This window comes from Psammomys obesus, unplaced genomic scaffold (assembly GCF_907164565.1).
Source record: "Psammomys obesus unplaced genomic scaffold, mPsaObe1.curated_primary_1811, whole genome shotgun sequence".
Taxonomy (NCBI): domain Eukaryota; kingdom Metazoa; phylum Chordata; class Mammalia; order Rodentia; family Muridae; genus Psammomys; species Psammomys obesus.
This window is the reverse complement of record NW_026596125.1, coordinates 359710-377859: the sequence shown is the minus strand read 5'-3', so window position 1 is coordinate 377859 and position 18150 is coordinate 359710. Positions and strand designations below refer to the sequence as shown.

Genomic DNA, 18150 nt, shown 5'->3' with positions numbered 1-18150 from the left:
TCTCAGCCCACATCCTCTCCCTCAAACTTATGTTCAGGTCATTCATGCATTTATTTGTAGGTTCATTGATTCTTTTTAAAATTCACTTGCCAGTGAATTGCCTAGGTGTACCTTATAATTGTCTGTCACTGGTTACTGTGACAAGTACAAAGGAACGTATAAATGTTGTTTGCCTTGAAGAGAGAAAAATCCCCATGCTAATGAAAACCGAAACTGTACTAGGACCAATGCTGTGTGATTGGCAGGAAGAAAATCCTTTATAACAGCGAAAAGGGATGCTTGATTCACAAATATGTTGGTGACTTGGTCTAGGCTAGGAACTCTGGGCCAAGATAGAGTTGAAGTCTATCCCACCTTGAATTGAGGTGGCAGCATTAGGCAGGTGTAGTAACTCATAGGTCAGTCTCCCTGTAGTGAGCAAGGCTGAGGTTAGACCAGAAGGCAGGCCAGGCTGGGAAATCTCTTAAGGGTGCGTGTAGGAGCCATTCAACATGGACGCCATCTATTTGACAAGCAGAGGGTCTGATGGCAGGGTACAAATTCAGAGGGTAAAAGTTAAGGCAAAGGGAATGTTTTCCTCCATTTGCTTTCACCATGTAAAGTTGTTTCTTGGCATCTATGGGGGGGCCGGCAGAATCGTGGATATAAAAATCTGTGAGCACCCAGGTCTCTTCTATACAAAGCAGTGCAGAGCTATATGCAGCTCCCTGCAGTCTTTAAATCATCTCTGGACTGCCTGTAATATCTAATGCAGTGTGAACGCTGTGCACATGATTGCTACACCATATTATTTAGTGAATAATGACAAGAGGAAAAATCCGAATATGTTTCATACAGATACAGAGCGTTCTGTCTGCAGTTGACTGAATCTAAGCAGAGCCTGTAGATACAGAGGTTGAACTGGGTTCTCTACTTAAAGTGAGTGAGACTGCAGCTTTACACTGGCGATACTGCTCCATGGTAGAGCCCTTACCCGGCGTGTGTGAGATGTTGAGTTAGATCATCAGCACTGCAAAGCAGAATGAAATGAACCAAAACAGAAGGGAACAACAGCTTTGCTCATCTGTCACAGGTCCGAACAGAAAATTTGGTCTCCTCTGGTGACCGAGGAGGGGAAACGCCATCCATACAAGATGAATTTAGCGTCGGAACCCCAAGTAAGTACTTGCTTATCTTTGCCACTCCTCTGCCAGCTGTTTTCCTGCTTGGTCATTGTTCAGCTAGTCTCTTGTTTTTCCTGCGCTGGAGGTCTGCGGATAAAGTGGCAGGGAAAGCCCTCCACTGTCATTGCTGGGATCTGGCTCTAGTTCAGTCCTTCCCGTAAAGGAACTGCTAGAGGAAAGGGCTGGAAAACCCCAGGGCAGGAACATGGCCTGGACTGGAAGCGAGGAGTTAGGAAAACAGGCAATGGGAAAAAAGGGCGAAAGTTTTCCCTCAAACAGGAATTGAAGCACTAACTCAGCCCTTACAGTTTTTAGATACAAAAGAGTCATCCCAGAGGCGAGGATATGTTTAGGCCTGAAACAGAGTGAAAAAGAAACACTAGGGGATTTAATAGTAAACCCTTCTTTCCCTGCGAGTCCTGAGGTGGAAATCTGTTTTGTTACAGTGAAACATGAGAACGACATTAAAATTAGTTAAATGAGATGGCAGTTAATCTTGAAAAAAAAATAGTAAGAGTCATCACATTGTTCATTGGTAAAGTAGAATTTTCTAGAACAGTAGACTGTCCTGAGAGTCCATACTTACAAATGATTCTCTCAGTAGATACCTTACAGGTGTTTTTATTTCTCCCTTAGTTGCAGCTTCTAAGATATCTACACTGTGTGGGTAGGTTTTGAAATAGAGAAGTTTTATTTGGAACATTTTGGTAAAAATCCCTATGTTTTAAGGCCAGCCTGGTCTAGAAAGTGAGTCCAGGACAGCCAAGGCTATACAGAGAGACCCTGTCTAGAAAACCAAACCAAACCAACCCTCCCCCCCCAAAAAAAAATCCCTCTGTTGCTCATCACAAAGTATGTTCTTTATTGGATCAATGAATGAATGATTAACAGTAAGTGAGGGGGCAGAGGCCTCGATTACTGGTAAAGTGCCTTTATACAAGCACAGAACCTGAGCTTGGGTTTCTAGCACCAGTGTACCTGGCTGTGCCCATCTGCAACACCATCAAGTGAGAGCTGGCCAGCCGCTTCAGCCAGAAGGCTGAATTTCAGGTTTGCGGAAGGACCATGGGTCTAAAATGTGGAGAATGACTGAGGAAGATAACAAACATCAACCTCCAGCCTCCACACACAAGTACATATGTGCACTTGTGTGCACACACGCGCACATTAACAAACACCAAATAAGTGAATTTGTTGTTCACCAAATAAGTGAATAAGTGAATTGATATTTTTGTGTGTGTGTGAGTTTCAATCTGGGGCTGTGATCATGATATATTTAACCCCAGCTGAAGATTTGAAATTAAAATTTTTTTGCTAAGTTTGAGACACTATTTAGTTTTTATATGGAAATAGTAATCAAAAGATAACACATAGTCAGCTGTCTTATATATTGCATAGAAATTGTATGAAACTGAATTCACATGGTGCCTTAGTGTATATAAATTGAATAGTTGATTATAAGTCTTAAGTTCTTAAAGAGGTTTCATTAAAATTTCAGAAATTGATTTTCTTATTTGCAGTCACCATCATACTTAAAATGATGAGTCCTTTTAAGGATCGTTTTGCAGCTGCCATGTTGAAACTGTCATGAACAGATTATTCTGTAAGAGCCCTATAAGGAAATTCATAAAATCTTATTCTGCAATCTGGCCATTGTATAAACAAATTTAAATCATGCCAGAGTTAATTTCAGTTTCCCTGAAGGTCTAACAACTTATAAAATTTACTGAATGTGTTAATTTTGATGTGTTGTTTCCATATATTTTATAACATGAGGAATGGTTTGGATTTAACCTGGTCCAAAATGGTAACTTTTCACTTGAGCCAATCATTTATATCTTGGTGATATGTTTTCTTCAGTGCTGATGTTTTGAAGATCATTTTCAGTCTACTTTATTCAAACTACATTAAAGGCTAGCCTGAGTGCATTTTTCTCTTTATTTTTTATTCACCTAAAAATCTTCCCAACGAACATTTTTTTTCAGATCTTCTATTTCTAAAGACTTCTGAGCTAGAGGACAAATACAGAGAACAGAGTTCATGGGTAGACCTGCTAGTTCACATAAAGCTAACCAACACCCCGGCTTATCTGAGGTCAACATAGTTACATACCTAGTTTGTATTTCCTCATTATTGTGTTTCCTTGGAGACTGATAAATACAAAGCCCAAACAATTACATCATTCCTTCCAAAAGGCAAGCCCTAAATCCTGCCTGCCTTCTGGAAAGACTAGAATCCACATGGGGGTAGAGATATTTCTTTTATGGACAAACCAGATGCATTCTTGAAAGATGTTTTATAAGGCAAGAATCAAGTATTAAAAAAAACAAAAAAACGAAACGAAACAAAAAAACCCAACAACATTCCAACAGAAAAACTGCACCATTCCCAAAAAAGAAAACAAGGGCGGGGTGGGGGCCCAGAGAGATGGCTCCTGCTGCAGGCAAGCCTGAGGACCTGAGTTTGATCCCTGGGGCCTACATGATAGAAGGTGAGCACAGATTCTCCCAAGTTGTCCTGTGATCTATAAATGTGAACAGCAAATAAATAAATAAACAGGAACTTATGGCATGACTCCCCCGTGGATTTCTGTTCTGGCTGGAACTCTTCTTATTTCCACTGGGAGAGAAGATGGACCCTAGTGAGAACCTGCCGTGTTCTGCACTGTGCTCCCTACCCTGCCACCACTTCCTTCCGAAGAAGCTTATGGCTCAGAGAGGCATAACTTGCCCAGGGCCAAACAGAAATTACCAGGGAGAATTGGAGGCGAGACTAAAGGATCAGCATCCCGCGCTGCTCCCAGAATTGCTGTGGATACAGGAGAAGGATGTGTGTTGGGTGCTGCCAGGTGTCTGCCGATGCCGCCCAATGATGGGGGCGAGGTCCCCTGGCCTGTAATCTGTAAATCTGCTGCTGCCTTCACAGCCAATACTCAACGATTTCATGATTCCTTTGAGTCGCTGTACATAAAACTACTTAACCATTCCTTGATTATGATTTTTTTTTTCTTTAGCATTCTGTTTTGTGATTATCTGTAGTCTGGCTTGGTAGAACAAACAGGTGGATCTCTGTGAGTTTGAAACCAGCCTGGTCTACATACAGAGACCCCATCTCAAAACAAAACCAAAATTAAAACAAACACACATACACACACACACACACACACACACACACACACACACACACACAAGCTTCTTTTTTGATTATTTGTGCAGACATGGACAAACTCAATTAAACCTTACTGATTCTGACTTGAAAATAAAATTTACCAGAATGATAAAAAAGAAATTTTTAACATAAAAATATGTTTGTTGCCTTTTACTTTAAGTTAGCTTTTGATGAATTACAGTGCTAGTTTTCATTCATAATGTTTTCTAGTTAAATGCTGAAATTTCTTTTTTTTTTTTTTTTTTTTTAAAGGACCAAAAAAGAACAATAGAGGAACTGGAATTTTTCCTGGTTATTTGAATGTTTTAGAAGAAAACCAAGGTTTAGAAGAATTTTCTTGGGAACTCAGAAAACACGTTGAGTTTAGTAGGCTACACAGAGCTTGTGATTAAGGAAGCTGGAATTGGTTTTGAGTATTGAAGTAGGGAAAGCCTGGCTAACTAAGTTGTCAGACAACCTGTGATTATTAAAGGAAGGTTAGTTTAAAAAGTAGAGCCAGGCTGTGGTGGTGCATACGTTTAGGTCCAGCACCCGGGAGGCAGGCAAATCTCTGAGTTCGAGGCCAGCCTGGTCTGTGAGCATTCAAGAACAGCTAGGGCTACACAGAGAAACCCTGTTTCAAAAAAAAAAAAAAAAAGTGCTTTGGTTTTGGTACATTTACACAGAAGCCTCAAGAGGTTGCAGTTGGTAAAATGGAAGGATGGAAATAAACAGTGCTTGAGTAGATTGTCCTAACATACTAGTTTGTAATTGGAATTGCTGTTGACATGAGTTGAATTCTAAAGTACTGGAGGAAGTCAAGAGCAAAGTAGAGAGTGGTCAAGAAAAGGACCATATTGAACAGCATGGGAGAAAAATTGTAACAATAAGTGTATAAAGAGGCTATGAATTTTATTTGAAAAAGATCACGGAGGAGTATATGGAAGGGTTTGGAAGGAGGAAAGGGAAGACAGAATTGATGTAATTATATCATAATCTCAAAAATAAAAGAAAAACTGTTTACTGAGAAAAAAAAAGAGGTTGTAGTTGTAATTGTTCACCAGACATGTGCAGGTGGGCAGAGGGTATGTTCTTGTGTTAAGGAGAGAAGAAAATGGGGACGAGGAAACTCAAAGTCCTTCCTCCACACACAGATTCTGCCTTGGACCCAGCTTCCAGAATCTTCCATCTTGTGTTTTACCCACAGGGCGCAATAGGCCCTCAGCTCCTCAGCTGCCTTTGGCAAGGCCTGAGACTAATGTAGTCAGCAGCTGCCTCCTGTGTTCCTATTACCCTCTTTCCTTGCTGATTTAAATGCTCAGGTCTGGGGAGCTTATCTCTGTCTTTTGGCATCGAGGGCTTTGTGATAACCTAAGCCACCTCTCCCTCCTTCCTAATGCCTCTGGAATGTGTCCTGAAAGGATGCTTTAACACTGCCTTGAGTGCTGGTAGCCCAAGAAGTGAAGTGTTAATCTCCCAGTGGTACCCAGAGATCAGATCTGCTGGGCCTCAAGGAAGAGCTGGAGATGGAGCTGATTGAGCGGGTGAGGGATGTACAGTTGTGTATCTATGGATGCTTTCCTGGTTATTGTTCACTCTCTCCTTGCATTTGTCTGAGCCCCTCTGTCCACAGGTTTATATTTGAACCAGGGCTGCAGTAGCTCAGCTGGAAGTCTCCCTGGCTTTTAGCCTGTACTTTACATAGTAAGGGGGATGGGGCAAACACCTTGATTTTTCCCTCTGTTCCTTGCCTTCAGGAGGTCCTGCATATAGGAAGTGCCCATAACAGAAGTGCCATGCCATTCACGGCCTCACCTGCTCCCAACACTGCCTCCCGGGTCATCATGAACCAGTACAACAACCCAACCGGCCTCTACTCTCCTGAAAACATCTCTAACTTCAACAACGCTGTGGAGGCGAAGACCACAGCCAGTGGGGAGGAGGCGAACAGCAGGCCGTAAGTAGACTCCTGGGGCCTCTAGGCCAGTCCTGGGGAGGAAGCCCCTTTTCACTAATTCTTTTAGCAAGTTAAACCACTAACTCTGGGAGGAAACCTTTGGCATTCAGCTTCCTCACCTGTGGAAAGGGTTCCTTTTCTCCTCTTAGGCTGTAGTAAAAATAAGAAAATGTATTGCTGGAGCAGTGGCTCAAAGGTTGGAAATGCCTGCTGCTTGAGCACAAGGATCAGAGTTCTAGGCATAGAACATTCATACATGCTAGGTGGGCATGGTGGCCTGTCTGTAATTGCAGTATTTCAGAGGTACAGATGGATCTGGAGTATGCCAGCTGGCCAGACTAGCTACCTGGGTCACCTCTGGGTTCAATGAATAAAGTGGAGAGCAGTGGAAGAAGACTCCTGACATCATCCTTGGCGTCCACATGGTTGTGAGCACCTGTGCCTATACACATGCCCCCCCCCACACACACACGAGAGAGATGAGAAAGAAAAGAAAACATAAAATGCCCATCACTGTGTTTGCTACAAATGGAACTTGTAATGATTGAGAATCATTCTTGTCCTGAATGCTGTGCTCACCCTCAGCTTCTGGTCCTGGTCTTTCACAGGATCTCCATGAGAGAGTGCTTGTTGTGGAGTACTTGAGAGGTCTACTCCACATTTCCCACCTGACCAGAAATGACAGAGAGAATGAGGCTGCAAATGCGTGCCCATGGTAATGGGTTCTGACCTGAGACAGAAGGTGGCATAACAAGGGAAGAGTTGGGACTGCAGGTAGAACCAGGTGGAACCAGACAGGCATGACCTCAGTCATAGATCTGTTGGCTGCACCTGCCTTTACCTCTGTTTTGGGTCTCCTGCATCTTCCAGCAGCGGGGCCTAACTATGGTCTGTCCCCAACTCTTTGGGGGCAGATTTTGATACTTCAGCCACCCATGGCAAGGGAACTTGGTGTGATGGTGTCAAGTTAGGAGGGTGGGGAATAGATTAGGAGTTGCTTACTCGACTCCTATGCCTGAGGAGGGAAGGAACGCAGGGCAGGGCAGGACTACCAGTTCAAACATAACTGAGCTGCGCTGTGGGCCCTGTCCATGCTCATGCCCTGCCCACAGGGATGAGAGTCCTTAGTTCTAGCCAAAGTGCATGCAGGCCTGGGATTTCCTCCTCTGCTGATTACTTTCACTGAAACACAAGTCAGAATTTTTTTTTTTAAACCTGCAATTGCAAACTTTTAAATGTTGGTGACACTTAAATTTTGTTAGAAAACAGTACATTCCAAAGTTGACTGATCTCTCAGTTTTACTAACTCCGATTTTGTGTTAACTCCAAAAGCCCACTTTGCCATTCAGTTTCTTCTCTATTCACCTTAATTAACCTGTCCAAATTTTAGGTTATTTTAGTTGCAAACTAACTGTCTCAAATGCAAGTTGCTGGGGTTGGGGGAGCAGTTAGAGTCCCAGGCTCCTTAGCTATTTGTAGGGCTGTTACCGTAACCCCATTCTGCTTGTGGTCTCCTCATTGTCCCCACAAGGCATGGGAGAGAGACAGATGGAGACAGACAAATCAGACAGATGCTAAGATTATTGGCCACCCATTGCACGCAAGTCTCTGTCCCTGATACCGAGAGGACAGGACAGGACAGATCCGTAGGTTCCTTAGAGTCTAGTGAGGCTTTGGTTTCAGAAGATGCTGATGATCACTGGCATTAATGGCCGTGGCCAGTACCACCGCCTCTTACTCCAAATCATGGTTCCTGTGAGGCCTTACCTGCTTCGTACATTGATGCCCCTGGAGGAGATACTGGGGAGACATGAGAAAGTGCCTTGCAGGGCCTCCCCTAAGCATAGCGCACCCTGAAGGGAGGCTTGCATGCTGCTCAGTGAGAAGTGGTCTGAACACCAAGAACCAGCATTCTTGTGTTTCGCTGTTCATGGTGCTTGGGGAGGCTGGGAACGTGACCCTTCTTTTACTGTCCCTGAGTGGAATGTTCCATGATCTGGATTTAATAACCCAGGAAATGACACATCCCTAATTGAAAGGACTGCTATGCACTGGGAGAAGTGTGTGCCTGGAAAGTATTTTTAGTGTGACTTAGATATTTTTCCTCCGTTAATGTCTTCTTTCTTCTTCTCTCAAGCTCCCTGATTGCTCCGCACCCCCACTGTCTGCTCCTGTTACAGTCTTTTCGGCTACAGCAGCCTGTGGGTCCTCATCAAATCTCCTTGCAGATTCTCTCTCAGCAAAGGGGGCCCATTATCTATTTCAGCCCAAGCTTATTAAAAATGAATCTAAGAAGCAGTGGGAATCTCTGTAGCCGGAGGCAAAGGCGCTGCTGAGCCTGCCATGTTTCTTGTTAGGGATCTCTGCCTGGTGGTTTGTTTCTAGTATGTTCTCAGAAAAGAGAGATAGATGATCCTGCCAACCTAGCAGCTACTCCATAACCCTCCCTGTTCAGCACAAAGCTGCCCCCGTTCCCCACCCCCCACTGTTTAGTCTGAATTCGCTGAGGTTCCAGAACTGGCTCACTACATACTTTGCATCTGAGGTCATCACCCGTTCCCTGGGGCTCACCCTGTTTTTTTTTTTTTTTTTTTTTTGTTCCAAGCACTTCAGATCATTCTGCTATGTGTGTGGCTGTCTGTGTACAGCTGCATCCCAGGCAGGCCAGAATGCCAGCAGCAGCATTGCCGTCTGGGAAGGCAGGTGAGGGTCTCCTCAGCAGACCTCCTTGCACACAGTGAAGGGGGCAGGGAGGCCCTTTGAGTATCTCCTGGGGACCATTCCAGTGAAAGAAAGGTTACTAGCGCCTTCCCTCTCAACCTCTTCAATTGTGTGGAGAAGGGACCTGTTAAAATAGTAATGCAGAGACTAGATTTTATACTTTCTGTGATGTCTACTACTTTCTACAGGTTTGTATTATAGAAAGAGTCTTGGAATCTGGCTCTGCCCCCTGCCAGCTGAGTGACTTTGGGTAGGCCTTGTAAATCTTCTGAACCCCTGTCTTCTGATCTTTAAGGTGGACTCTAAACCATGTGCCTTTCCACCCGCTTGTATAAGGAATGTAGTCCATTGTGCTGGAAGGTACTGAGCGAATTTTTGGTACTGCTGATTTTATTGCTGAGGGGGAGTTCTGCCCCAGCACTCCTGAGTGCCCGGGGCTCAGAGGGAAGAGTCGAAGCATATAGGCACAGTCCAGAGAAGACTTGCCTTGGCCTACCATCAACTTCTTCCTCCCCAGGAGTCATTGCCTGGGTTCAGCTGTCTGTACAACTGGCTAGCATCCTGCTGGGGAGATGGTCTTTCATGGCATAAGTTGTTGAGAGATCCCGGAGTATTAGGTCTCCCAAACGGTGTTCAGGGTATCCCCCAAACACCCAGGAGACAGATTTTTAAGCAAGTGGACTGGGGACAAAGGATTCATTGTTGTCTATTCAAAAGGTAGCAGGTGATTGATTATGATGGCCTTGTCTAGGTGGGAGCAAGATCAGAAGGCCTCCAGCATGAAGGTTGCTTGTCTCTGCAGCTAATGCGTCTGTACCCCACAGAGAACCCACTGGGGTCTGAGTGCTCTTCCCCTTTCTCCTATGTCCAGAGTTTCTCCTCTCTTCTTATCATAGGGGACTACAATACAGGAAACATTCAGACCAGGTGTTCCCCTTTAGAACTGAATGTATAAACTTTCCCAGAACTCCTTTTAAAATTTTATTTCTTATTTTGTTTAATTATTAAGTAATGAAGCTGCAGCATCTGAAACCTGGGCTCTTATTTTCTAGGACATCATGAAACATGAAGGATTTTTCTGCTCAGCGCTCACTTTCTCTCTCTGTCTGTATGTGTGTGTCTGTGTCCATGTCTGCGTGTTGAGACCTCACTCCTTGGTTGCCCTGGAACTTGCTATGTAGATCAGGCTGGCCTTGAACTCAGAGAGACACACCTGCCTTGGTCTCTCCAGTGCTAGGATATGTCACCATGCCCATCTTTTCAAATTTCTTTTGAGATTAGTTTATTTTTATTCTATTTGTATGGGTGTTTTGCCAGCATATGTGTGTTTGTGTGCCATGTGTGTGCAGTGCCTGAGGACTCGTGAGGAGGGCACTGGGTCCCCTTGGAACTGGAGTTACAGAGAGTTGTTAGTGGTCATGTGCATGCTGGGAATTGAACTCTGTTTCTCTGGAAGAGCAGTCAGTGCTCTAAACTGCTGACCATTCCTAGCCCCTTCAGTTTGCTTTTCTTATCCCAACCTTAAGACAAACAAGCCAAGAAATAAAATCTTTACATCCCTTAAAGTTAGTACCTCTATTTGAGACAAGGAATTCTTAAAATGAATTAAGCTTTTTCCTTCTATTTAATCTTTGCACTTGGGAGGCAGAGACATGTGAGTTAAAGGCCAGCTTGGTCTACATAACAAGTTCCAGGCTAGCCAGGTCTACACAGTGAGACTCTTGTCTGAAAAAAGCAAAAAAAACAAAAAAACATTTGAATCTGCACCAGGATTCCAATCCTGTTACCTCATCCACCCTGGCCACATCCACCACACCCACAGCCCTCACTGCACAGCCTTCAGACCACCAATCTTTCATTATTACAGTTTTGTTAGTTCAAGAACGTTTTATTAGCAGAACCATACAGTGTGTAACCTTTTGGGGTTTCCTCAGCGTAATTCCTTGGAGAGTTAACCAGTTTCTTTTTTCTTTTTTTGTACACTATATATACCAATAGTGTGTTCCTTTTATTTTCTTTAAAGTGTGGTAAAAACCACACGACATAAAATTTACTATCATAAACACATGTGCAAAGTTATGTAACAGATTTGTTGGCTTTGTTCAGCTTGAAAAACTGAAATTCTACGCCCAATGAACAACTTGTATCTCTTCCCCAAGCTCCTGGAAGAGCTTGCTGTTGCTCTTCTACTTGCTGTTGCTAAGAATTATGATTATTGTGGGCACCTCATGCAAGTGGAGTCATGCATCATGTAGTATTTGTCTTTGCTGACTGACATATTCATATTCCTTTTAGCACAGTGCTCCAAAGCTTCACTCAGGCAGTATATGTCACAGTTTTCTTCTATTTAAAAGACTGGCTAGTATTCCATTCTATATCACATTTTTCGAAAACTCAATTTATCTGCTGATAGATTTTTTAGACTTCTTTTATCTTTTTAAAGATGATGATGAAAGCTAAGGGCTTTCCCTCAAAGGTGGGGAATGAGCCAAGATGTGCACTCTTGTCATTCTGCTTCTGCACCATGCTGCAGATTGTAGCCAGAGGCAAGGCAAGGCAAGGGTCACAAACTAATTGCTACATAGAGCAAGAAGAATATATCAGTAAAAACCACACAGGATATAAGATGGACATAGAATCAGCTGTTATTTCTTTAAGCTATCAATACACGTGAGAACACTGACATTAAAATATACCACTTATAGTAATTTCTCAGCAGACTAGACCCAAGCTTGCCAGAGAGTGGAGAGAATAGGAGGAAGGGAGGAGAAGCCAGCATGCACAGTGCTATTGTTTGAGAGCTGTGGCTAATTCCAGAGCCATGCATCACCCTGGGGTGAACAATGAACAGAAATACATTGTATGCCTCAAGATAATGAGATGAGAGAATTGTCAATACACTCTTCATAAGTGAATGATAAAGCTTTACAAAAAAAAAAAAATCACTTCTCAGGTGGAACAGACTGTAAAGAGAGACTGTGAGTGAGACCTAACATAAATTTTAGTGCACTCAAAACTCAAACAACAGCAAATAGCTTTTCCAACCACAATGGATTAAAACTAGAATTTAGCCAAAAGAAAACTGGAAAAGTGACAAATCTATAATACAACTGAACAAACAATGTAAGAACCTCAGGAGAAAATTAGGAGATAGTCTGACAAATAACATTCCCAACATTTAGCACGGTCAGCGGTAGTGGTGCATGCCTGACATCCCAGCACTGGGAAGGCTGAGGCAGGAGGATCAGGAGTTCATAGCCGGCATTGGTTACATAGTGACTTCTCGTCTCCAAAACAAAAACTTAATAGGATACAGTAAAAGCAGAGCCAAGATAAACACTTACAGAGGGACATGCAAATCTGACTTTCAAGGAGGTTTGTCAGTTTGTCCCTTTACCAGTCATCCTTTTGCTGTTTTAAGTCTTCCTCTCCCTAGAGGCTAAGAACTCTTACTTAGTTACTCTTTTTTTTTTTTTTAATATGGTTTTCTTTTTATGTTTCAGTTTCAGGCATTTGCGTTAATCGGGAACTTGATTAACAGTAGCTGTGAAGGGAATCTTAAAATCATGGAGACTGATTCCTCCCATTTTATTTTTCGAAATTGTTGTTAGCTTTTTAGTTCTGTTGCCTCTTCATGGGCATGGTACTCTGTAGAGTATTCTTTCTTTCCTTTATTTGGGAGGTAGGGCAGGGTTTCAGTACAGGGTGGCACTGGCGCTCACCAGGTAAGATAGGCTGGTCTTTGAACTGGTGACAATCCTTCTGCCTCAGACTTCCAAGTGTTCCGAATAGGGGTGCATGTACCTAGCTTCTTTCAGCTGTTCTGCAGCTGAGAATTGGCCTTCCTGCTGGCTAAGTAAGGGCTTCCCCACTAAACTACAGCCCCAGCTCCATCATTTTCATATTTTCGGCACAAGGTCCCGTAACTTTTAGTTAGATTTACATCCAAATAGAAAGTTAATCCTAATAGAAAATTTGTGAATACCTATAAATAACATTGCACCTTTGATTTCAGTCTGAATGCTCATTGCTAGCATAAGGAAATTCATTTAAATTTTTAAAAAAGATTTTTAAAATTTTATTTTTTGTTCATGAGTGTTTTGTCTGCATGTATGTTGGTGCATCCTGTGTGTGCCTGTTGTCTGTGGAGGCCAGAAGAGGGCGCTAGATTCTTTGAAACTGGAATTACAGAAGATGGTCAGCACCATGTGGGTACTGGGATTTAAACCTGGGACTTTTGCAAGAGCAGAGTCCAGCCCTGACATTTTATTTTAAAATGTTTTTTTTTCTTTGTGTTTATTTTGTTGTGTTCTTGATGGATTTTTATCTATGAGTTCTTCTAATACGAATATTGGTTCTTCTAATATTTACATGGCCTTCTTTGACCTATGTGTTACTTTCTTTTTCTCCATAGTGTACTGGCTACAACTTACAGCACTGTGCAGAGCAGAAATGACCAGAGGGTGGGACCATGGCATTCTCTTTTTCTCAGTTAGAGGATGCTGTGGGTTTTGTAAATGCACTTCAGCAAGCCAGGAAAGTTCCCTCCAGTTGTTTTTCCGACATTTTAGTTATTTTTAGTTTCAGTTATTTTGAGACAGAGTATTGCTGTGTAGCCCTGGAATTCACTGTGTATTCAAAAAATAAATTTTTTCCCCAAATCTGCTGATATGGTCTATATAAACGAACACCTTGACTGATTTCTGAATAGTAAACCAAGTACACTTCAATTGGCTGTGATATGTAATTCTTTTTGAGTTTTGTTTGATATGAAATTTGTGTGTTTATGAGGGATACTCACCTGTTATTTTCTTTTTTAACACTGTCATCTGGGTTTATATTAGTGTAATATTTATTTACTTCACTAATTAAGGAAGGAAATACTTGCTTCACTTTGTTACAGGGCAGAGACTATGTAGAGTAATTTCATCAAATATGTGCCTTTATTATACAGCACAGCCTAACCTTGAACTCTTGAGCCTCTTGTCTGAGTCTCCAGAACTCTGAGAGTACAGGCCTGGCTAACTGTAGAATTATTTATTTACTTTAAATATCTTTATATACTTATATATAAATCTTTTGCTCCATTTTTATGGATTTTTTATCCTAGTTACTTTTTCAGATATTGTATTAATATCTTATAGTCTAATGTCCAAGTCTTAGAATTTCTGTGTCTTGTGATGTTCTTTTAATTACCCTGTTTCAGTTAGGGTAATGGATATTGAAAATATTTCATAAAATGAACAGCATATAAAGATGTTGTCATATTATTTGGAAATAAATGGTAATTGGTCTTCCTTCCTTCCTCCTCCCTCCTCCCCCCTCCCCGTCTCTGTCTATCTCTCTCTCTGTCTTTCTTTCATGATTCCCAAGGCTCTTTGCTGGAAGAATGTATGATGACCTGTAGTTTAGTTCTGTTATTTTTAGTGTTCCCTTGGTGGCTTCCAGACATAACATATAACAAATAAGAGAAAAAATTCTTCCCCCAAACATTCCATGGCCTGATCTTGATTTTAAAATAGTTCTAAGAGTAATAAGAAAAAGATGAAGACAGGATAATGTAATATGCTTATTATAGGCCAGGTTCCAAGTTCAAAACTCAAAGAATCAAGTATCTAACTTAGAAAAAAAAAAAAAGGATGGAATTGAGCTGAAGACCCGTGTTTAAAACTACTCCACCAGGTAGCCACTTAACTTGCCCCACAGTTTCCTGCAAGGGAAAGGATATAGACAAGGGTAGAGACAGCTGCTGTGGGCAGGCCAGACAAGGGTGGTTGCTTCCACCTGCTCATTGCAAATCAAGGTGGCAGGAGCAGCCAGCACCAGCCTTCCCCAGTAGTAGCAGAGCTTATATCACCTTTGGTGAACCTTGCTTTCTTTGTGGTCAGAATATGTTTGGAGTCCGAGGGAAACACCTGGGGCTTTATCCCTGCGCTTGAGTCTTTTAATTGGGGCCTGAGTATGTAAGTGTTCCAGGAGGCTGTCCTGGTTGCCCTACAGCTTGTCTCAGGGGAGAGAAAAAGGAGAGGTGGAAAGGGAGAGATGAGCAGGGGAGGGGTGGTAACTTCGAGGAAGTATACCCACGGAAACCATGCTTTTTCTTTTCAAAGTGGGCTGTGAACCAGCTGCACAATGGCATGAGGGGAATGAGTGAATGAGTAAGGAATTACAGTAATTGCTGTAATTCCTTTGCTCTCACCTGTGTCCTTCAGTGGGTGTGGAGGCTGAGAGCTCCGGCCTCCACAGCTGCAACTTGTATATTTGTGCCTGTGGAAATCTGTCTGCATGCATTGGTAATAACTGCCGTCACTGGTGGTTCATCTGATCTCTGTGCTTGCTCCTCTGGCCACAGTGTCCCTGAACAAGTTATGGAAGAGAGAGGAAAGAGTGTATGTGGGCTCGGAGGTAGGTCCCCATAACCCTACATAGCTTCAGGGTGAGCTCACAGGATCAGCGAGAGCACAGCAGGGAGGAAGCGGCATGAGTGCTGATTTACGTGATGCTGAGCTCTGAGCCTTCACTGAGCCAGACCTGGGCATTAACAGAGAGCAAGGCAATATGTTTGTTTGCCTTCTAGGGGAAGCCAGAAATACAGAAATAAATGCAAGCAGACTATACAGTAAGAGAGTGAGAGGATAGAGAGGGATGGGGATGTGGAGGATGCTCCTAAGTCAGGGTCAGTAAACCGTCTCCTGTGTGAAGCAGGGGACCCTGGAGATACATGGGGTAACAGCACAGGCAGAAGGAGCAGTGAGCACATTGCCTGGAGTGAGGCTGGCTGGTCCAGTCACAGCTGGAGAGCTGTTCCTTAGTCCTTTATGTAATGAATGTTTATTCCGAAGGAGTTGAAGTTGATTAAACTTGTGTCATCGAGTCACAGCATGAAGCTGTCTGATTCAGGTGTTGGAAACATGCCTCTGACCTCTGTCCCAAGGCTGAAAAAGGCAGCAGAGGGACAGGTTACACAGCTTGGTGTGGCATGGTCATTCAGGGTAGCTGGGAACGTGAGAGGAGTCTGGTTCAGGACTGTCTACAACTGAAGGGCTACCTGCCGTCCACCATCTTTCTGTGGCCAGGCAGTGCAAACCCTTTCCCAGCGAAAAATCAGCCTCACAGCAGTGCCTGCTTCAGCTTGTCCTGGGGCTTGCAAAGTGACTGACAGCAGGAAGGAGTGGGAGGCATGGTCTGGCTTGCCTGGGCCCCAGGGGTCTGAACTTTTACATAGCAAAGCACGCAAACTTTTTCTTGTCACAACCCCTGCGAATGGGGCAGGTCAAGACGGCTGCCTCCAGCTAGAGGCACAGAGGCCCAACCCTGAGTTCCATTCTGAATGATGAGCGTCTGGAGGCATGAGAAGCGCCTTGACATCAGGAATGAAAAGAGGAGGTTTCAGTTCCTGCAAAGAATGCCTGTCCCGCCCCTGCAAGGGGGACCAGCTGGGCTTTAGTGGTCAGGTTGCAGTTGACATTTTTCCTCTTCAAAATTTTCTCTTGTCATAATGTTGAGTATGTAATTTAAAAAGGAGGGAAGGATTCCCCACTGTGGGAGTTATCTAAAATGTAATTGAATTACAGACACTATCTGGGGGAAAAAAAATAGCCTTTTTTACTGTATTAAAGTAGCAACCAGCTCTGCCTACCAGGACCTCTTGTAACATTGCCAGGCAGGTTGGAGATAATGGCTCTCCATTGTTTCAGTCAGTGTGTGTTTGCTTGGAAGGGAGTGCCTGGGGATGTTTTGGAGCTAACTTTTTTGACCCTTGTCCTAATGGATTTCCAAACATTCTTCTTAGCTTGGATCAGCCTCATCCTTCCGGCAGCCTCATCATTGACAAGGAATCTGAAGTTTACAAGATGCTTCAGGAGAAACAAGAGTTAAATGAGCCCCCCAAGCAGTCCACATCCTTCCTGCTTCTGCAGGAGATCCTGGAGTCAGATGGGAAAGGTAAGGGACCCTGTGGAGAGTCTGGCACTGTGAGAACACAGGTGAGCATGGCCAGGATGAGGTGGAGAGAGTTTGCTGTGCAAGGCTGGGTCTCACTGTGCAACCCAGAGCTTGCCATCTTCCCTAGAGTCTGAGGTTCTGTGAGCAAACACCATCACCACTGGCTTGGCACTGATGTTTTCAAAATGCGAAAGACTTACTGAAAAGAGGATGAGAGGGATCCGGGGCTCAGATGCAGATCGGGTGTAGAATGTTTAAAGTAGAACCTATGTAATATGCATAAGGCCTTGGGTTCCATTTCCACATTTGGGGTGAGAGGTTACTGGCCTGGGGGTGTATGGGAGTGTTGGTTGTATGGCCTGGGGTAAGAGTGCCTCTCTGGATTATATTTTCTGGCTCAGTATTTGCTTAAAAATAATTACTTTTCTTTTATTCGTATGGCTGCTTTGCCTGTGTGTAAGCCTGTTTGCTCTTTGCTCCCAATACATACAAAGGCTAGAACAGAACTGTAGTTAAGAGTGGCCATGGGTCACCATATGGATGCTGGGAGCTGAACCGCAGATCCTCTGCAAGAGCAACAGCTGCTTTTAACCACTGAGCTATCTCTCCAGCCCTGGTTGCTCAGTCTTTTTCAAACATTTTAAGTTTCATTTGGTTTTGGTTTTGGTTTTCTAAGACAGGGTTTCTCTGTATAGCCCTGGCTGTCCTGGGTTCTGGGGACTGAACTCAGTCCTCTGCGAGAGTAGCCAATGTAAGCACTGAGCTATCTCCCCAGCCCCTATCTTCTATAGCTGCAGATTCATTGCTCAAAGTGACAGGTTTTACAATGACATTTTTATTCAAATATATCATATACTTGGACCATATTCAAGTATGGTTGCTTTGCCTGCATGTAAGTCTTATCAGCCTCTCCTGCCCTTACACCCACTAGCTAGTCATGTCTACCATATTTTCTTTACCCATTCACCTGTTAATAGACATGTAGGTTGACTCTGTAAGTTGACTGTTGATTGTGCAGTGTCACAATAAACATGGATGACCAGGTGTCTGCTCTGTTGACCTTCCTTAGTGGTATAGCTCGATCAAATGTCCTATTTTTAATCGTTTGAGGAATCTCTATACTGGTTTCCATAGTGGCTGCCTCAGTTTACATTCCTACCAGCAGTGTGTAAGGATGCCTTTTTGTATTCTTGCCAGCATTTGTTGCTGCTTGTTTTT

General features: G+C 43.3%; 1 protein-coding gene across 1 annotated transcript in view; it reads left to right on the top strand.

Annotated features, from left to right (window-relative positions):
- Pdlim1 (PDZ and LIM domain 1) overlaps window positions 1-18150 on the top strand; it is a 44523-nt gene that overhangs the window by 20518 nt on the left and 5855 nt on the right. The window contains exons 3-5 of the mRNA XM_055591744.1: window positions 1073-1157; window positions 6068-6267; window positions 16781-16932. Coding sequence (XP_055447719.1) covers window positions 1073-1157; window positions 6068-6267; window positions 16781-16932 — 437 coding nt within the window. The remainder of the gene's footprint in view (window positions 1-1072; window positions 1158-6067; window positions 6268-16780; window positions 16933-18150) is intronic.